The sequence below is a fragment of the Macaca mulatta genome, chromosome 14, assembly GCF_049350105.2.
Source record: "Macaca mulatta isolate MMU2019108-1 chromosome 14, T2T-MMU8v2.0, whole genome shotgun sequence".
NCBI classification, from domain to species: Eukaryota; Metazoa; Chordata; class Mammalia; order Primates; family Cercopithecidae; genus Macaca; species Macaca mulatta.
Window position 1 is genome coordinate 51,977,537 of NC_133419.1, and position 22,469 is coordinate 52,000,005.

Genomic DNA, 22,469 nt, shown 5'->3' on the forward strand with positions numbered 1-22,469 from the left:
TGAACTAATGAAATATACACAAAATTTATATTAGGTTGCCTACTAAAGAGAGTAAGCATTGTGCTTAGCACTGTGTTACATAAGGTATCCTGTCTAACACTTTGGTGGTTAAAATAATAGTAGATTTTAACCACCAAATAATGAGAATTGTGTTATTTTCTTCATTTCACATTTAAGGAAATTGGGGTCTTGAATGTCAAGAAACTTTTACAAAGTTATACAGGTTTTTTTCTGATTCTAAAACCTCTTCGTTACTCACTATTGTGGCAGAAGTAGAAATGAAAACTCACCAGTTTTCTTTATCCAAAGTTTATGTATGTCGTTTGTGGCAGTGGAAGGATGGCTGTATGGTAATGGGACAGTGTGATTGGGGTTTTTGATCAAAAAGTGGTTTCATTATGCCTTGCTAATATATTTGATGCTTTAAAGTATTAATTAAAATCATCCCTGGTTTTTTCTTTTAAAATTTAAATGCAATAAAATTATTTCTTTCTGATATACAGTTCTGTCAGTTTTGATAAAAGCATACAGGTGTTTACCACTACCACAATTAAGGTACAGAATAGTTCATCATTCACCAAAATTACTTTGTGCTGTCCCTGTGTAATCTCTTCAGCCTTAACTCCTGGCTGATCTGTTCTCTGTCTTTATAGTTTTGCCTTTCAATGAATGTCGTAGAAATGAAATCATATGGTATGTAACCTTTGAGTCTGGCTTCTTTCACTTATCTAATGCTTTTAAGATTCATTCATGTTTTGTGTGTATTCAGTAACTTACCTACCTTTATTATTAGATACTGTCCCTCCTGTCTCCGAATCTCTTCAATTTTCTTCAGTCTTTCTTGCTCTTTATTCTGTGGATTGGTTAATTTCTATTGATCTGTTTTCCAAGTTCCCTGATTTTTTTTTTTTTAATCTCCATGTGCCATTGTATCCATCTAATTTTTCATTCTAGTCATTGTTCTTTTCAGGTAAAGCTGAATTTCCATTTCTTTTGACAGTTGCCACCTCTCTACTGAGATGCCCTTTGTGTCAATCATCACGACAGTGCTCTTCTCTTAGTTCTTTGTACAGACTTTTTCTTTAATTGTTTGAATATATTTATAATAGGTGCTTTGAAGTCTTCGTTTGCTAAATCTAACATCTGGACCAACTTGGAGTGAGTTTCTGTTTTCTGCCTTTTACTGTTTTTAATTTTTTGCATGTCTCATAATTTTTGGTTGAAACCTGGGCATTGTAATATTTTTATGAGGATTTGTTGTTGTTGTTTTGTTATTGTTTTAGAGAATGTTAACTTGCCTGGATTCAAACGGCAAACTTGTTTCCCCTGCAGTGTATAGCAGCTGCCATCTGTGCTTATTTCTTATTTCTTCCAACTACTTATTTTTTTAGCTTGTTTTCCTGGGGATCAGGGCAAAGGGAAGGCTTTCCTGCACCTCTGTAATTTGGTGGTCAGCCAAGAATTTGGACAGAGATTATACTCACATTTTGGAATTCACCCTCTTTCTGGGTTCTTCTGGGAGTTCCCTCTTAATCTCCAGTTTACCTGCTAGCAGTGGTCTTTGTCCTCTGATACCCTAACCAGTAAGGGATTCAGCTTTCTGCTGCTGGAAGTGTATACAGTTGGGGAATACATTCAGCTTAGAAAACATCAAAATCATGTCTTGTGCCATGCAGCTTTCAAGGGTAGAGTTCTCTACGGTCTCTGCCTGCTTTTTCTACCTGGTGTCTCTCCCCTACCTCCCGTACATGTGTATTTTAGCTATCAAGTCGGATTTGAGCAGAGTTTATGCTCAGATTTTGGGCCTCACCTTTCTTTGTTTCCTTCACTTCCATTATGTCTACCTGAAATTTCAGCTCTGAGGTTTTCTCTGCCACTTTGAGCTGTGTGGCTGTCTGGTTTCCTTCACCATATTTGTGAGGGATGGGGAGGCCACTCAGCAAAAAAACTTCGAACTGAACTCATGATTCTGTTGCTTCTAGTTGTAGTTTTTCAAGAGTAAGCTCTTTTTTCACTGCTGTCTGCTTTTGGACACTTTCCAGTGCCCTTAAATAGTTGTTTTTTATAGTGTACCCCGATTTAAATAATTGCTTTCTGTTGGAGGTGTGCATGAGCAGTTCACCTGGCTGTGTTTGCAAGAAGTTTCTTTCCATCTGTCTGATCTCCTTTTCTTTTAAAAGTTGCTTCCACCTTTTCTTTGTCCTACATTATTATCTGTGATAGTTTGCAGTTCCTCAAGCTCTTTCAGTTCTTGATGTTGCTAAAAATGACTGTTCAGTTCTCTGTCAATTAATTTTTGGATTTATGTTACACTCCATGGGAGAATTTACAGTAGATTAGCAATCAAGAGGAAATTATAAACATTTTCATGATGGTTATATCCATATCATACATTTTCTGTGTTTTTGGTGGTACAGTCTTTCTTTTGTTCCTAAGGATAGAAGCTCATCAAGTGATCTTTAAGTTTCTGGTCCTTAAAATTCTTCCTTCATGTAGACCCCTCTAAGGCCTTCTTTGTAGTTAGAACAAAATTAACTTTGTGAACATTCAGGTGTTTGCTCTTTTGTCTGCCAGTATCAAGTGATTAATTTGTTCTTTAGGGCTATCTCTCCTCCTTTTGGTCCTTTCCACATAGAGAATGTCACTTTAGGTCATTTAGCTGACTCAGGTGTCATCTTGGCTTCCTCCTGGTCAGTATTTACCATCCACATATTTGGATATTTGGACTTCTGTAGCTGAAGGCAAACCTTGTTGTCTGATTCTAGTATCACTATGTAATTCTATCCTCTTCACTATTCTCCCTCTCTTATCTATCAGGTCTTTCTAGTAATGGCTGCCCTTGAAATATTTTGTCTGCAAAGTTTGAGAGATAAAAATAATTTTACATCAATAGAAAAGCTGTTGCGTAACGACACTATTTAGAGTATGCTATGGTTTGACTGTGTCCCCAAGAATCCATGTGTTGGAGACTTTATCCCTATTGTGAAAGTACTGGGAAGGGCCCAATAAATGTTGATTGGATCATGAGGATGGAGCCCTAATAAATGGATTAATGTAGTTAATTTCAGGGGTTGGTCAGTTATCAAGATAGCTGGTTATTATAAAAGTGAGCCCAGCCCTTCGTGTTTTCTCTTGCCCAAGTTCTCTTGCTTTTCTACCTTTTGTTATAGATGACACAGCATGAAGGCCCTTGCCTGCTGGTGAATTGCTTTTGGACTTTCCAGCCTCCAGAACCATAAGCTAAATAAATTCCTGTTCATTATAAACTACCCAGTGTCAGATATTCTGTTACAGCAACGGAAAATGGACTAAGAGTAAGATTTTAATAGGACGGATGAAGCCACAAGATGGCTGAGGTTTAAAAGGCACATTGTTGGTAATAAGCAAAAATACAATTCTTTTTTTTCCCTTTAAACTCTATTGGACTTGAAAAAAGTACCAATTTTTATATACCTTGCTTGGTACATTGGAAATAACATGGGCTTTTTGTTAGAATGGAATTTTAATCTTATCTCTAAGATTTCCTCATATATGAAACAGGATAATAATATAGAGTTGTTTTAAGGTTTAAATAGGAGAAAATATATAAACTTCCTAGAACATCGATAATGAAAATAGAATAAGTGGTCTCCATACACTGTGCATTTGTCTTTGTTCTTGCATATATCATTACCATTAATTGATACTATCTGGAAATAGTGTCCCAAGGAGCAATTATTTATTTTGTTACTGTAGTTTTGAAGATTCTATCCCGCAACCCCCACCTCCTGTTTGGACAGAATGTCCAAGAGAAGGGGAAGTAATTGCATCATCCTTTTCTCAGTTAACTTTTGGCAGTCTCCTGAATGCCTGCCCCTAGCCAACAGGCCGAGTGGTTCCAGCCTCTGTATAGATGATGTCTAGATTATTTTGAATTTAAATTTATTTCTATCATGCCTAAACGTAGTAATGAATAGTGAGATATTTTCATTTTGTTTTCAGTAGTCTGGTAATTTTGTTTTCAGTAGTCTGGTAATTATTTTTTGATGATTACAAGATCCAAACAACAATAAACTTTAGTTTGTCTAGACATTAGGGATTCAAGTGCCAGATTCTGAGGGACCTTTTTATAGTAAGGAGTGTAGATATAGGAAATGAGGAGCCATTCAGTTTTTAGGAAGGCCGTTCTGATTACAACAAAGCCAGTATGAAATTGAACGGTGGTAAGGAGGTCAGCCAACATTTTTACTGATAGATGATAAGGGCTTAAATAAGGGCAGCAGTCGTATGAATGAAAGGGAGAGGAGTCAAAAGAAGATTCTAAAGTAGACTTGGTATGGGGAAATGAGAAAGAAGTAAAGGATGATTTCAAAGTTTTTAGCTTGATGAGTAGAAATGACATTAATTGATGTGATAGGCCAAGATGATGAGACTGACCATTGAAGTTGGGGTGCCTATTAAAGAATTCAGATAGTAATAATGCAAACATAGATTCTATGTAGTGTATAAATCCTGATGTTTGCAAGGGTTTGGTCCTCATTTCTGTTTTGTTTCCTGTCTCTCTCGACCCAGCAAGTAGAGAAGAGAGGAAGATGGAATCCTAATGAACGCCAAGATTTAATGAGGGTGAAGGATGAGGCAACAGTAGAACTTGAATAGAAGTGCTACAGGTGGGAGAGAGATGCAGGATATGGAATCATGAGAGGAGTCTTTTTTCCCCTTTCCAGGATGAGTTTTTTGAGCACAGGAATAATGTCTAACTTACTTCACCACCTTGCATATTGGCATATTATAGTAAATGCTTGTAAGTGCTTGACTGAATGAATGAATGAATGAAATCAGACAAATATATTGTCACTGAATATGGCACAGAGGATGGTTAAAAATGAAGAGATTATTAGATATTATAAAATAGTATATAACATGTGCCAGTGGCCTTTCAACCATTTACAGTTATAACGTAGCTTATTGATAAAATTTTAAAACACTAGCATTTTTGTGTATTTTTACACAAACATAAAACACGTTATGTTTGTGTAGGCAAACATAGGCATAGTTTTTCCAAACATCTCAACTTGAATTTCACTTATTTTTTTAGTATGCTTGTAACCCTATGACTGCTGGGAGTGAGGGCTGGGGAAAAATCTTTCACGTGGTAATACCTAAGTTTTATTGACAAATGAAATGTGAATATGATTTTTCAGCTGATTTTTGAGCACTTTCATCTGAACATTCTTTACTTTCTTATGGCTTGCTGTGAAATACATGCTGATTACTTTAAGTAGGATTGATTAGGAAAACATATAGGTATTTCCCTCCTGCCACCTGTTTACCATCCAGTGTAATAGTGGTAGAAAATCTGAATCTGAATTTGCCTTGTTTATCTGTTCCTCGTAGTTAGCTTTTTGGTCACTGCCACCCATGGTTTAGGATCATTCTTCCCTCAGTGGACATCTGTGGCTATCCTATTCAGAAGAATATCTGATAGTTAAGGATAAGGAAGAGATAAAATGCTCTTCAAAGATATGTTAGTCTGTATTCCCAGATATTCTGGAGGCTGCATTGGGAGGATCACTTGAGCCCAGGAGTTGGAGACTGCAGTGAGTTATGATTGCATCATTGTACTCCACTCTGGGTGACAGATGGAGACCCTGTCTCGAAAGAAATGGCTGGGGGCGGTGGCTCATGCCTGTAATCTCACCACTTTGGGAGGCTGAGGTGGGAGGATCACTTGAGGCCTAGAGTTCAAAGAAAGAGTTAAAGAAAAAAAGAAGAGGAGAGAGAGAAAGACAGAGAAAGAGAGAAGAAAGAAAAGAAAACTTAATCCCTGAAATAGTTTATACTTGAGGATATGTAGAATAAGGAAAAATGTTCTAAATCTCATTCTACAGAATCTACCAAACTTCTACCTCTTATTTTCTCTCATTGTTTCTTTCTGCTATCTTTATACCTTTTGTATCTCATTTGGTGACTACTTTTTTTCTGACTTTCTCCTTTGTTTCTCTGATTTGTTCATTCTCCCCATTTTCTTCTCTTTGACCTCATCTCTTCAGTACGGATAACTAGTCATAAAGCAAAATTGAGGTTTTTAAAAGTTTTTTTGTATTGAATACATTTTTATTTTTATAATCTAAAATTCAGATGAGATCGACATACTTTTATGTACAAAATAATTCATGGTTTTTATATCATCTAATACCTGATTGATTTATGATACAGTCATTCTTAAGGAAATAACAAATAGGAAATAGGGTTCCTTTTCCAGGAGCAGGCAGCAAATAAATTGTGTGGCATTTGCTCAGGAATTTGCATCAGTCATTGATTCAAAGGAAGAATTTGAATCAGCAGTTCTTCCTGTCTCCGTCTTTTATTTTTATTTAACTCATGGATCTACCTATATATTTATATATTTATTATATTAAATGAGCATTTAATGAGCATTTAATATAATAAATATATAATTTCTTTGTGAAATTTTACTGCAATACTACATAAAACTCAGGAAAGCAGGCCGGGCACGGTGGCTCAAGCCTGTAATCCCAGCACTTTGGGAGGCCGAGACGGGCGGATCACCAGGTCAAGAGATGGAGACCATCCTGGCTAACACAGGGAAACCCCGTCTCCACTAAAAATACAAAAAATTAGCCGAGCGTCCTGGCAGGCGCCTGTAGTCCCAGCTACTCGGGAGGCTGAGGCAGGAGAATGGCGTGAACCTGGGAGGCAGAGCGTTCGGTGAGCCGAGATCGCACCACTTGCACTCCAACCTGGGCGACAGTGCGAGACTCCGTCTCAAAAATAACAAAAAACTCAGGAAAGTATAGTATTTTCCCAGTTTTGGAATTTCCCTTTGACTTTTATGTACAACTCTACCTCACCTCCCCCCATCAAATCCAGCTTGGAAAAGTATATAGAAGGTATACAGGAGTGGGTGTCAGGAAACCTGAGTTCCAGTCCAAATTGTATAACTTTGTTTAAATTGTTTAACTTCATTTGGTTTCTCTTTTGGTGTCTGCAATTTCTGAAAATCAAATCATCTATTTCCAAACAAATACTTTAGTCTCAGCATTTTTCAAGATCAAGATTTTGTTCTATATAGTGAATTATCATTGTTCTTTATAATACCGTTTAGCAGCATTGTGACCTTTGGCAAAGTTACTAAAATTCTGAGGCTTTCTAGTCTGTATATGGGGATCATAATGCCTACCTTGCAAGATGATTGTGAAGATTAAATTGGATAGTGAATGTGGTTTAAAAGTGTTTAGCTCAGGTATTCTGTAAAGCTGTTGTTAAGTGAGTTTCCTTATCATTTCATTTGACTGTAGTAGAAATAGCAGTTACAAGCCTCACATGTGAAAAGGCATGAAGTATATGAATTGAATTGATAAAAACATTTTTATGGTTATTGCACTATAAGGAAACATCAGAATGTTTACATACATTTATTTTTGAGTAAAAATTTCTATTCAGAGTTTTTAACTTCATTAAAGAAATAATCATTAAAGAAATAATAACATTGGTTATTTGTTTTTACTATATGCTTTCCTAAGCATCTTAAGCTTTTAGTAATTAGGAAATGTGTTCCAAGTGAAATTTTGTCTAAAAGAATCATTCTGTGAAATTGTTTTTGCCTTTTTGGTACCATAATGTTATTTGGATACATGAGGTACCTATACAGCAGTTGTTTAAGTATATTTACTAAATATAAATAGCACATTATTAAACTGTTACATAGTGGTAGCAGATTTAATAGACAAATCAAATGAAAAGTACCTAAAAAGACCTCTGGTGTTTATTTTAATTTGATTTGTGGCATTTGTGTGGTTAGTATTTTATAATCTATTCATCACTTTAAAAATATATCACAATAATAATAATATCAAGTCTGTACAATTCTATGACTATTTTATTCTGCATGGAATAGATTTAAAGGTCAACACTGCTCTTTTATGTAGGTTATGGGTGCTACATGTGTGCTTTCAGAGCAGTAGTGTGAGGAAGCTTGGAGTGGGATGGCAGGACGGCCTCATCCCTATGACGGTAACTCCAGTGATCCAGAGAATTGGGATCGGAAATTGCATAGTAGACCTCGTAAACTTTATAAACATTCAAGGTAGGTAGAAAATATGTATTTCGCGTATGAAAACTCTGCTGAAACTGATTGTAAGGAATACTGCTGCATTTGGTTGTGGCAATTCCTGTCAGAGGATGGAGGATATTTTACAAAACATTATGAATGTTTATCTGTCTCCATAGATAACTGTTGGAGAAACATTTCTTTTTAATTTTTTAATATTTGTATTTCTGTCTCTAAAGATGGTAAAAATCTCCCTAGTTGACCCCATGAATAAATGCTATAATTTACTTAACTGGGGACTCTCACATGACAGGCTAGTTCTTTGTATTTAAAACTCTCTAATAGGAATGTATTTTGTGTCTAAATACATTGTATACCTTACACAGGATAATATATAGATTTATGTCAGTGTTTGCTTCCTACATTTTTAACTATCTGAGTTTATATTGTGTTGTTATCCTTCTTATTAATGAGAAAAATTAATCTTTCTGGAATGACTCCACTGGTTTATTTAAAGTTTGCTGCATGAAATAAAATTCATTTCAAGTTTCAGCCCATCTATCTATTATTTTTAAAACTTTCATTTTCTGCTGTGTAACTTAATGAGGAATACCTCATTTTATACACTTTGATCTGAAATTTTAAGATGTTAATTGACAACTCAGAAACCTCACATATTACAGGTATGTAAGCATGTTTTCATAAAGCAAAATCTTCTATGAATATTATTTAGGGCATATTATTGAGCATTTAACTTACTTGAATATAAATTTCTCCTTACCACTGATAAGAAATACCAGCTTTCTTGAAAAAAAAAAAAAAGCCGTAATATTGTAATAATGAAATTTTGTGATTTTAAAGAAATAGTTCAGATACTTCATACACTATAGCTAGAAAATTTGAGTGATTGGTACTTTTTAAGTCTCCTGATAATATGTTCACCTTTATTGTGGACTTTTAATGTGATGAGGTCTAAAATGTTAGTATTAAGTTGACTTTTTTATAATTCATAAGTCCATGCCAAATGGTATGGGTGTTTTTTTATTTTTTTATGTTTGTTCATTCTGTGTGTGTGTGTATGTGTGTGTCAGCATCCAAACTGGGGCTTTTGTTCTTTTTCTCTATTTCATAGAAATTATTTTGTCATTTAGATTAAAGAGATGTTGGTTTTACCAGGTGTGGTGGTTCATGCCTTTAATCCCAACACTTTGGGAGGCTGAGGCAGGCAGATCACTTGAGGTCAGGAGTTTGAGACCAGCCTGGCCAACATGACAAAACCCCATCTGTACTAAAAATACAAAAATTAGCCAGGAATGGTGGCATGCACCTGTAATTCCGGCTGCTTGGGAGGCTGAGTCATGAGAATTGCTTGAACCTGGTAGGCGGAGGTTACAGTAGGCCACTGCATTCCAGCCGGGGTGACAGAGTGAGATTCTGTCTCAAAAAAAAAAAAAAAAAAAAGTATTGGTTTTATCACATTAAATGTGGGGCTGTATTTATATCTACTATGTTATATATATATATGTGTATTTTTTTCAAGTGAATTATATAGTATTCATCCTAGTTCTTGCTGTTTTTCTGCTGAGGTATAATACTGCATTATATAATGAAGAGGTGACAAGGGAGAAAATAAGCCATTGTTTTATAAAAGCTACATACATAACAGCAGGAAAAATTTATAAAAATGAACAGTACATTTTTCATTATTGTTTCATTGTCAATAACAAATACCAAAGCTCTTCTTGATAGCTGTAACATCAGTAACTTTTTAGTGCTGTTTTTACTTTTTTTTTTTTTGGAAATGGGTTCTCACTTTGTCAGTCAGGCTGGAGTGCAGTGGCACCATCTCAACTTACTGCAACCTCTGCTTCCAAGGCTTAAGCAATCCTCCCTCCTCAGCCTCTGGAGTACCTAGGACTACAGACATGCACCACCACCACAACAAGCTAATTGGAGCTATTTTTAGGTAGACTGCAGCAGTATTTAGGGTTATTTGAGTGAAGAACATTAAAATAAAATGGAAAATAAATACCAGTGAATTGATTTTTTTTTTAATGCAAAGACTATGAAGTCCTTTAAATGAGTTTATTTTAGCCTCATTCATGGAAAATCTGCTCAAGGAAGAACTTTTAGAGACCTCCTGTCCCTATATGCTTAGGAACGTATAACTTAAGACACTTACAAAGTATGATTTGACTTTTTTAAAGTGTTACTTTTTGAATTATTAGTAAATTAATTGAGAGGTTTTAAAAAGTAATAGCAGGTATTAATGAGAACTTGCCTTCAGTTCAGGAGAGATTCAAAAGTGTACTGTTATGGAATGGTTTAGTGTCAACGTATGGAACTATTAGAGGACAATAAGTCACTTAAACTATGGTAATGAGTTGTAAAATAAGGGTTCAGAGAAGGAATCATTATCAGCTTGAGTAGGTGAAAATGAGACTTGAGCTAATCCTGGATGATTAGAGTATTAGGTAGATGGAGGACATTTCTGGCAGGGATCTTCAGATTACCTTGCCTGGAACTGAAGGTGGAGCTCTGTGGATAGTATTATTGTTCCCATTTGGCAAATGAAAAAAAAAACGAAATTAGTAAACTTGCCCAGGACCATCCAACTTGTAAATAGCAGAGCTGGGATTTATAAACAAGTTTCTCATTGTTTTCTTTTTCAAATTTTAAATAGCTTATTATGGTGTATTTTAAATACATGCAAAATAGAACAGATGTAATGAACCCCTGGTATTCATCACCTAGCTTTAAGTTACCAACTCATGGCTGATTTTGTTTCATCATGCCTCTCCTACTCTCATTCCTTTTTTGAATATTGTGTATTTTATTTAGGTATGTTTGAGTAAAAGAAAACAAGCCTAAACACTGGCTGATGTTAGGGGTTTATTTTTCTTTTATATAAGAAATCCAGAGAGAGGCAATGGCAGATGCATGTTTAGTGGCTTAAGGATGTTAGGGTCAAAAATCTCTTATTTTCTTGGCTTTCCTCTCATTATCACAAGGTGGATATTATAGTTCCAGATATCATGTTCACTTTCTAGACAAGAAGGAAAAAGGTTACAATGGAAAAGGGCTTCATTTATATCAGGAAATTAAATTTCTCAGAAATTTCCAGCAGATATCTGCTTATAAACCAGTCATTGGCTAGAATCATGTCATATGGCCATCTCTGGATCAGGGAGACTGAGAAATACGGTTTTTAAATTGGGCACATTGTCACCTTGAACAGTTGGGCATTTAAATCTATAACGTAAGGAAATAAGCATACTTTATTGTTTGGTTTTTATAGATAATCTAAATTTTGTCTTGTTGAAATTTGTGTTTTGTTCTTTTTATGTTTTGGAATAGCCAGACTTTTTCTAGTCTTGTACTTTTTTTTCCCTACTTTTCCTTGCTGGCTAGCATAAAAATAAATTTTTTGATTTATAAAAGTAACAGCAACAGTTACTATCTAATGTGTATTTACCATGAAGGTTTGAGAGTTTGGGAGCATTGCCTTGTGGTTTCTGTTCTATCTAAACAACTTTAGGTACTTTAAAAAATTATTTAAGTATTACATTTTACTTTTGATCATTTTCTTTCTTCTTTTTTCAAAAGATTAAAAAATTAAAAAAACTGGCACATAATCGTGTATATTTATGGGGTACATAGTGATATGATTTGTGTATCATACAGTGATCATATCAGAGTAAGTAGCATGTCCATCATTTCAAATATTTATCTTTTTTTGTGTTGGGAATATTCAGTAAAAGGTGCTTTCTTTTTTAAACTTTTCCTTTGAATGTAGGTATATATCTCTTTAAAAAATTTGTTTACAGTTAGAGAAACTAATCTGAACATGGATGGACTTTTAGGGTGCCTGTGGTCTCTCAGCAGGTCTATATGATTGAATTTGTGTAAGATTTACTGAATTGGTTTAAAATTAGTTTTAAAATTACAGAATTTGTTTATAAGTTGCTCAACTTATTTCTGGGTGAGTAGTTGTATAGTTATATAGAGAGTGCATTAGTTGTATACTTGTGTGATATCTATATAGAACAGTTTGATAGCCTGCTGAAGATGTTAAAGATCATTTCAGTTGAAATGTATTTGGTCTGGTTTTGTGACAACTTCTTTTTAAATTTTGAGTTAGAGGAGTTTTTGCTATTTAAAAAAGAAAAAGAAAAGCACTTTTTCTGTATAAGGAGGTTAAAATGTCTAGATAGATGTTACACTAAAAGCTCTTATATATTTGAATTGGGTGGAATATGACCATATAAAACTCAGGTCTGCAGTCCACTCAGGTTACTAAAGATAAATGGATGATACATTGAGTATGGACTATGCCGCAAGGTTTCATTCCCACATGGAAGTACGCATGCTCGTTTCTCCTGAGACTGCATAAAGTCTGAACGTTCCAGTTTCCCTTTTAAATCACTTCATAGCCCTAGCAGCAGTTTAGAAATGCAAAAGTTTGGTTGCTTTAAAGAATAGTTCTTGAGTGGATTCTTAATTAAGTACAATAATATTTTCTCTTTGATTTTAAAGAGCTTTATTGTCCAGAATGGATACCCAATAAAATATTGAAAGGAAAAAGAAAGTTAGCTGTATCCTAGTTTTCTAAACCCTGGCAAGCTGGCAGAGCTAGAATTAGCTTTACAGATGGCATTTGGCAACATATCTACATATCTCTAAGCCCTCAACTCCTGCGTTTTGTTATGCCTGTCTATCAATTACAATATCCAATCACTGCTCAGAGATGGAGAAATGGGACGATCACAGCTCACACGATGCTGTTTTGTTAGAAACGTCAGTGCTGCACAACCCACGGCTGAGTCAGTGTCTGTGAGAAAATAAACTGAATTAATATGTAGAGGGGGTTGTATCTCTGAACATTTAACGCCTAAATATTGCAACAGCATTATTACACAGTAGAGGGAGGAAGCTAAAGGAAGTCTATGGACAGGTGAGGTAGGGGGAGATTGGGGAATTTTCTGATTGTTCAGAGGAATCTTGAAGATGATGGAAATATCAGATGTGCTAAAGTTTCCTAGTAATGCCCAAGGATGCTGACCTGGCTTTCAGTGCTTCATTGTTTGAAAGAGCAGAGTCCCTTTATACTCTGATTTCAAAATTTTTTTCTTGTTTTTGTGTGTCTACCTTGGCATATACTAAAGGAAGGTGTGTATTCATTTATTACATGATATCTCTGGGTTATAATTATTTACATATATGAATTTGAAAGAAAGATTGAGAGGGATATGTGTGACCTTTGTTTTATTATGATCATTTACATGACTAAAGATAAAAGATCATATGTCTGATTTTCAGTTTAATGACAAGTTACTTAAAATAAATGAAATATGTTTTTATTGTTTTCGTGGGTTTGATGCATTGTGTTTGGTGTTGTTTTTTATGAATATCATTAAAAATTTAAGGAGAGAGTAATTTTGAAATAATATTTTTGATGTATTTGAAAATAAATTCAAGATAAATGAAATAATTGAAATAATTTTCTAAAGAAGGAATTGAATATATTTTTACATTTGGATGAACTAAGGGTTAACTGAACCATTTATGTATAGTATTTTACAGAACTGAATGTACTTAAATGATAAAGCTCTAATTAGTTAAAATGACTTTCTTTCAAGTCAAAGAACCCAGAATCTGAATAGATGATCTAACTACTGCCACTAAGGTTTTGGATTAGTGAATATTAATTTTCAACCAGACAAAATTTCTAAATAAGGATAATGGTTTTTCCTGTGAGATTTTAAATCTTAACAGATGATATTGCTCACTTTATTAGGAAATTTTACAACAATTTAAAACATTTTGAATAATGGTTTTATTCCTTCTGTCTTTATTACCCTTATCCTGCTGATCCTTAATTTTATATGGACTTTTGGGATATACAGCATTTTACATTTACTTTGTTTTTAATGTATTTAAATGGTTTATAACATTCTTTCCTTGAAGTGTAAGGAAGTTCTTTTAATTTCCCCCATTTAATTTCTAAAAGTTTGAATGGTCATCTTATGGTTGTCATGACTTATTTATATAGTTCTGTTCGTGGTATGTTGTATTGACCTTTTTTGTGGCTTAGCGTCTAGAAATGTTTTTCTAAGCTTGTTAAATAGAGTTTTAAAAGCAGAATCTCAAGCCAGACCTTTTAATCTTATACTTTGTAGGATACTTTCCCCTGGTTCTGCTGATTCTTTTAAGATAATAATGTCTGTCTTGTTGTGAAAATGGTACATATTCATTAGGTAAATTTGGTAAGCCCAGAAAAACATATAGAATAAAATGAAAATAAGTTTTTCTATTGTCAAAAGAAAACTAAATATTTTGTCATATAGCCTATTTTTTCTATGTATATATGAAAATATAAAATAACACATATGCACTTAAAAAGACATTACTGTAGTACTGTTATGTAACCTATCCTTGAAAAAAAAGAAATTTAATTATGAACATCCTTTAGTCATGAAGTGATCTTCTATTGCATAATTTTAAAAGATTACATAGTGTTTTGTACATATATATTTTGTAATTTATTTCACCAATCCACATTTTTCTGATAATTGATCAGAGAAAAGATTAGCATGATTTCACAGCATAAATATCTCCAAAAAGAAAGAATGTTGTAAGGAGTTAAGTAAAAATATAATTTTGATTAGTTTTCTGACAGAGAAAGATCTTCAGTGTCATTACACAGTGAAGCCTTTAAAGACATACCCATTACTTTTAAAACAAAGCAAATAGTAAGATAACCATAATAAAGTATACAAAATAAATAAAAAATCAGGAAAACTAGAGCTCAGATGAACTGAGACTTCAGAAAAATGCCAAGACCACCAAAAAAGTTTTCTTATATTACATTTAATGTAAGAAGAATAATCAAGGAAAGTATAATAATAATGCATGACAATGAGGGGGAAAAATCTTTAGCTCTTGAAGCTTCTTTGTCAAAGTCGAAGAGGAAGCCACCCCCATTTCTAACAGAAATACAAATAAGACAAACATTGGTAGGAAGGACATAAAGACCAATATGAGTATAGAGGTAAAGAATGCATCTGATTAAGTGAGTTGTCTTCTGGGCTATTTAAAACATCTTATAAAAGGAACTGCATGCAACACCTTAAAATTATTGTTATTATGTGTGATCTTTGAAGATTTTCTGAGAATACAAGAACTGCTAAGAGATGGGAGATTCTGGGCTTGATTTTGAAACAGGTAGGAGATTTTGGAATTAAAAATGGAAAGGACTCATTTATGACTAACTTGAAGAAAAACAGTTTAAAAATGATTAGGAATAGGTTTGTTAAAATTAGATTGTCAGACCAGCTTAGATTTTTCTCTGATGCAGTTAGTAGACTAGCAACGCTATGATATATTTGGACTTAAGCTTAACTTTTGGTAAAGTCATTTTGATATCCTTGAGAGTAAGGTGGGGGAACAATAAGTTAGCTACCAGCTGATTGTGATAATTAATTACACCAATTCTGACTTTAAATGATCCCATCCAGAGACTGATTAATCTTGAAAGGTGGCTTTGTTCTTTGCTTTGTCATATTGCTTATATGGAGAAAGCAAATTATCAAATTTATCAGTGACAATGAGGAGTGAGCGATAGTAAATAATACACTAAATGATCCAAAATAATTTTTGAGGCTGAGTTGTACTAAGTTTAGATGAACTTTTTGGGAGTATATTCGTAAGGCCTTTAAAACACCAGGATACATTAAGGTAGCACTGCTCTACAGCATCACATATGAAAAAGACCTGAGGGTGGCTGTTGGCAGTAAACTAGATATAAGACAAAAGTACCATATGGCTTCCCATCTTCTTCCTCACCCCTCCCCTAAAAAATCCATCTCAATTAATGGAAAAGAAGAATAGAGTAACTGTGCTGAATACCAAAGTATTATTATTTTTAGTTCTGTGTATATTCAAAAGGAAGAATGTGAAAAAGTTGGATCTGTTGCCAGTTTAAGGAACTAACAATTTAAGAGAAATCTTGGGCTGTGCGTGATGGCTCACACCTGTAATCCCAGCACTTGGAGAAGCTGAGGTGTGCAGGTTGCTTGAGGCCAGGAGTTTGAGACCAGCGTGGACAACATGGCGAAACCCCGTCTCTACTAAAATTACAAAAATTAGCTGGGAGTGTTGGTGCACGCCTGTAACCCCAGCTATGTTGACAGGCTGAGGCACGAGAATTGCTTGAACCCAGGAGGCAGAGGTTGCAGTGAGCGGAGATCACGCCACTGCACTCCAGTCTGGATGACAGAGTGAGAATCTTTTTCAAAAAAAAAGAAATCTTGTGACAGCTCTGGTTGGATATTAAGGAATGTCATGATAAGAGCTGTCTTCAGATATTTTAAGACTTTTCCTTTGAAAAGCAGTTAGACATGGTTTGAGTCAGACTTGTTTGAAGTTAGGAGCATGAACTCTGAAATTGAACTCCTTGGGTCACATCTCAGATCCAGCACTTAATTAACTATATGATTTCAGGCACCTTGCTTTGCCGCTAAGTTTCCATTTTCTCAGCTGTAAAATTGGGATTGTTTTGAGGATTAAGGTGCCCAGTATTGTTCTAAATGCCCAAGTGTTAGCATTGTTGTTGTTTTTATTTGGTCCCAGCAGGTAGAACTAAGGCAGTTGTTTTCAGCCCAGGTGATTTTATGTCTTCCAGTGGGCATTGGCAATGTCTAGGGACATTTTTGGTTAGGGAGCTGGAGGAAGTACTAGCATACTGGTGGATGGAGGCCAGGGATGCTGCTAAACATTCTGTAATGCAAACAGCAGCCTCTTTACAACAAAGAATAACCTGGGCCAAAACCCTGAACTTGGGTTAGGTAAAAAGGTTTAAGCCTTAATGTTAAGGAAAAACAGCCTAAGAGTCAGAACTTTCCAAGTCTAGAATGAAATTTTAAAAAGAGAAAAGTTCCCCTTCCCTGTCATTAGCAGTAGGTCAGCCAATTCGAGGACACTTTCTAGGTGAAGATTCAGGAATTAGATAAGTGTTTGGACTAGATTTTCTAAAGGGTTTTTCCTAAACTAAGGTTCTGTGTTTCTGTGGATATTTCTTAGGATAGTTAGACATACTGAATTACAAAAACATCAAAGGGCCTCTGATAGAAATTCTCTTAGTCTTTAATTTCATCAATCTAATTACATTATAGATTTTTAATTTTTATTTTGATATTTAGGATTGAATAAAAGGCATAATGGAGATAATTTAATAGAAAAAGGTTATGTTTTCAAAGGTCATTTGGAAGGAGTGATTGTGGGATGGCTGTGATTTGTCTTTAGAAATCTGTTTTGTGGCTGGGCGTGGTGGCTCACGCCTGTAATCCCAGCACTTTGGGAGGCCAAGGCAGGCAGATCACAAGGTCAGGAGTTCAAAACCAGCCCTGTCAACATGGTGAAACCCCACCTCTACTAAGAATACAAAAAATTAGGCAGGTATGGTGGTGGGCACTTGTAGTCCCAGTTACTTGGGAGGCTGAGGCAGGGGAATTGCCTGAACCCGAGAGGTGGAGGTTGCAGTGAGCTGAGAGTACGCCACTGCACTCTAGCCTGGGCGACAGAGTGAGACTCCATCAAAATCTGTCTGTAAAAGTAATTTATTAAAATATTCACAATCATTTGATAAATATTTTAAAAACTGAGTCTTGTATTTGTACTTCATATCTTTTATACTCCAAAAGTTAAAGAAATTATAATATTTAAAAGCATTGCTTGAAAAATATTGGTTGTGTATGCATGCATTATAATATTCTTCTCAATCATTAACAGTACCAAGATCAGTAACTGGCACAATGTAGTTGCTTAGTAAATATTTATTGAACAAATACTCTTCAGCAGATACACAATAAACCTGTTCAACCATTAATTAACTTTGAACAATTTTTAATAGTGGCTAGCTATTTAAAAAAAAATTTTCATGCTAGGAAGTTGCTGAAGAATGTTAAGTAGTGACTGCCAACTCCCAAATTTGTATTTCTAGCCTAGACTTTTCCCCTGAACTTTAGACTTATGTGTCCGTAAGTATACACAGACTTATGTACACTCAGACGTGTAATAAGCATCTCACTTTTAACATGTCTAAGACATACCTACATTTCTAAACCTAGTCCTCTCACCCTCTCACTTGCATTCAGTAAATGGAACTTCCATTCTTCCAGTTGCTCAGGATAAAATCATGGAGTCATCCTTAACTCTTCTTTTTCTCTCACCTCCTACATTTCATCCATCAGTAAATTTCAGAGGCATATTCTTCAAAATATATAGTCTAGTACACTCTTTAACACGTAACTCTGCCATAACACTGGTCCAAGTCACTTTCAGCTTTAGCCTGATTATTTACAGTAACCTCTGAAATGGTCTCTTGGTTTTACCTTTGCCTCCTTTCTCCTATTCTCCCATGGTTTGCTTTGCAGCTAAAGTGATTCTGTTAAAACGTAAATTAGATCATTTAATTCACACTTCATTGCTACCCATTTCACTCAAACAAAAGCAAAAACCCTTTAAACATTCCTTCAAGGCCTGTCATAATCTTGTTCTAGTCTTGCCTAAGAGCTACCTTTTTAACATGGTCATTCTTATTTTCTATGCTCCAGCAACCCTGGGCTTCTTGAATGTCTTGAAAAAGCCAGGGATGATTCTTACCACAGGGCCTTAGCATTTGCTATTCCCTTCTGTATTTCATAGTTCTATTTCTTACATATTTAGGTCTTTGTTTAGACATTTCCCCCTCAGAGAGTTCTACTTTGACCATTCAAAATGGTGACACTCTGTTTTTGTTACCTTTATTTTCCCTTATAACATTTATCACCTTACGTTAGTATCTGGGTCTTCATGTGACTTCAGTTGAAATTTGACAAGATACTCTTAGGCCCTGCTACTGCTACTGCTGCTGCTGCTGCAATGGGATTTTAGGAAGAAGGGAAAGATGTCAGGATTTAGAAATAGTTTTAAAACTATTTTTAGGTTATATATATTTCTTGCTGAAGTTGTCTTTGTGGGGGTAATCTGGGATTTAAGTATCATTTGAAAAATATTTTTATGGGAAAAACATATCCAACAACAGACTTACAGGTGATCTTTGAGAATTTAACTAATTCTTCAGTTGAGAACTTCCCTTTTCCATTATTAAGCCTTTGTTCCTTGGGAAACTGACCATATATTAAGCAGAAGAGCAGAAAGTTTATAGAAGGCTAATTGACCAAAAAAAGGAAATGAGAGAGAAATTGTTATCAAATCTATTTAGAAGTTTGATAGCATTTTTTATATTATAGTTACTGACATTTAATATAGGGATCAACAAACTTTTTCTGTATAGGGCTGGATAGTAAATATTTTTGACTATGTTGGCTACAGTCACCGTCCTAATCACTCAACTTTGTCATTGTAGCATGAAAACAGCCATGAACAATAATCATGAATAGACATGGCTATGTTCCAATAATACTTTATTTACAAAATCAGGCAATGGGTAGAATTTGGACCATGAGCCATAGTTTGCTAAATCCTGACTTAACACATTAATGATCCTTATAAAAAGCAAATCAGTTGCTTCAAAAATATATTAATATAAAATCATTTAAAAGCTTTAGTTTAAAAAACTGCAACAGGGGATATGGTATTTGTTAGAATAGTAAAAAAAAAAAAAAAAAAAAAAAGTCAGCTAATTTTTCTCCCAGAATAAAAATAGGATATAAAATATTGCTTCTTTATTGAGGTCCGACTAATTCAAATGGATAGGAATATTGTCAGTGGAAAAAAAACACACTCAAACTCCAGGGTATGGGGCAGGACACCTTCTGAAATGAGGGGCCTATGGCCTATAAGCAAAGTAGGTCAGGGGATTTCTTTATGGTCAGCTCCATTACAGAAAGGCAGGGGAAGAGTAGAATGTATTTTTAGTTTCTAAGACCTGCCTTGGAGAGAAAAAGGAGCCATGAAAAGAGGGCAGGTGAAGGTCAGAGAGAGAGATTCTGTTTTCTGAGGCCTAAAGTGCCCCCAACATTCTAACAAGGGCAATGGGAGTTATGAGCCAGGAAACATGGACAAAAACATGTATATAGCCTTTTATGGAGACATACATGGTTTTTTACAGAGCTATGTATAGTTTTTTATATTACAGTTTTGTGTATTTGTCAACAGTTTTCTGATATGAGTGCTACTTATATCAGCTACTTATGGAAATTTTTCTTATATTATTTCCTTGAAAATGTGCTCCTGTCTATTTTCTCTGTTCTCTGTAGAACATATGTTAGTTGAATGTTGACCTCCTTCATTAGTTCTCTTTTTAAATGCTTTCTTATTTTCCATTTCTTTGTATTTTTGTTCTTTTAAGGATATATTCAATATTTTCTTTCAACCCTTCTAGTAACCTTGTAAAAATTTCTGCTATTATTTTGAATTTCTCAGAACTTTTTCTTATTCTTTAATTTTTTTAAAATTGCAGCATTCCTGTCCTTATTTTATGGATACCTTTTTATGTTCCTGAATTTATCATAGTTTAGTGTTTTTTTGTCTCCACATTATCACCCCTTTTGTTATATATATTAAGCTTTTTCATTGTGAAATAATTTTAGATTTACAAGAAGTCACAAAAAATCATACTGTGAGTTCCCAGGTACTCTACTCAGCCTCCTTCAATGATAACATCTTACATAACTTTAGTACATTATGAGAACCAGGAAACTGACATGGGTACAATACTAATAACTACATTATTGACCTTTCTTGTATTTTATCAATTTTTACATGCACTTTTTCTTTTTTCTGGTACATAGTTCTGTGATATTTTATCATATGTATAGATTCATGTAACTTCCACCACAATCGGGATATAGAACTGTTCTATCACCACAAAGAAATTCTCTTATGTTACCCCTTTATAGTTACACCCTCTCTCCAACTCTGACCTGTGGCAACCCCGGATTTGGTTCTATATCCCTATAAGTTTGTTGTTTTGAGAACATTATATAAGTGGAATGATATAGCGTATAAACTTTTGGGTTTGGGTTTTTTCATTCAGTGTAATGCTTTTGGATCCATTCACATTTGTTGTAGATATCAATAGTTTTTTTTAAATTGCTGAATAATTTTCTATGGTATGACTGTACTACAGTTTACCCATTCAAAAAATGGCTTGGTTTTTGTTATAAACTTTGCAGTACTGTTGGATTTTAAAAACTCTGTACGTATTAGTTTAGTATTATAAACTTTTTCCCCTTGTAGGAGTATCTAGTTTCATTGAACAAAACGAGACCCCTATGTTTTTCTTCAGTTCTTAGGAACCTGCCTGCCATTGAAAACTGTTGCTGTAATTAGAATTTTTAAACAAATTAGGTGACGAAATCATATGCAGAAGTTCATACCAGATTTGCATTCTAAAGTTTGATGTGAATAGATATTTGCTTCTACACTTGATCTTAGTCAAAAGGCCGAGAAGCGATAGATACTTGCTTCTGAGAGTGACCATTTTAATAAGATTTAAAGGTTTTTAGAAACTTTACTGCCTGTTGATTCACCTTATGCTTCAAAGCATTATTTTGAAACAAAGTGAAAAGTTGATAGTAAAGAAAACAGAAGCATTATTAAGTCGTAAAGCTGCAAAATTTAAAAATGGAAATATTTTCTTTTTTGTTTAAGGTGGATTTGTTTGTGTAACTAGAGGTGCTTGGAAGTGATTGATATTCCTCAGTTTAAGAAAATTGTGATCTCAGAGGATCATGATTAAGGGTTCTGATTTGGGCTTTGGTAGTAAGTTTACTGGGTAGTATACGTTGGTTTGTGAAGTTTTCAAGTGGTGATCAGTTGGTGATGGTAGATGTTTTTAATCTGATTGTAGAAATGCTTTTGGTTTCTTGGGACCATGGACCATATTACAAGAAGAGGATGCCAGAATCTATATAGATTGGTAAGAGAAGGAATTTAGTGCACTCTGCTAAGAAAAGTGTGAAAAGAAAGGACTATTAGAAGAAGAAAGGCATGACTTTTGTTACTTAAGTGTAATTGAAATGGTTAAGTATTTGTTTTCTATTATGGTATTCTCAGGCAGCTGTGTTTTGGCCAAGAGGTCAATTCTGGTATACAATTTGGTACATATATATACACCCATAAAACCTTACCATAATTAGGATAATGAGCGTATACATCACACTTAAAAACTTCTTTGGTGCCCTTTGTAACCCTTCCCTTTGAACTCTTAATACCCCTTTTTTGTGAAACCACCAATATGTTTTCTGTTGCTCTATACATTATTCTGTATTTCCTAGAATTTTATATAATTTATTTTTTGGGGGTGGGGAGAGATCTGGCTTCTTTCATTCAGTGTAATTATTTTGAGATTGATTCATGTTGTAACTTGTGTCAGTAGTTCATTCTTTTTTATTGTTGAGTAGTATTCCAT

At 34.5% G+C, this 22,469-nt stretch overlaps 1 protein-coding gene across 13 annotated transcripts in view; it reads left to right on the plus strand.

Moving 5' to 3' along the window:
• The window catches only part of BTBD10 (BTB domain containing 10), a 77,869-nt gene that overhangs the window by 12,258 nt on the left and 43,142 nt on the right, over positions 1-22,469 (plus strand). For 4 of the 13 annotated variants that reach the window (XM_028832564.2, XM_015114711.3, XM_015114712.3 and 1 more), the window contains 2 exons: positions 7,932-8,089; positions 21,909-21,977. The exons of 3 other annotated variants lie outside the window; for them this stretch is intronic. In XM_028832564.2, coding sequence (XP_028688397.2) covers positions 7,989-8,089; positions 21,909-21,977 — 170 coding nt within the window. In that variant the 5' untranslated portion in view covers positions 7,932-7,988. Of the gene's footprint in view, positions 1-7,931; positions 8,090-12,950; positions 13,223-21,908; positions 21,978-22,469 lie in introns of those variants that run through there. 6 more of the 13 variants (XM_077960463.1, XM_015114716.3, NM_001265857.1 and 3 more) reach the window with 3 other exon arrangements.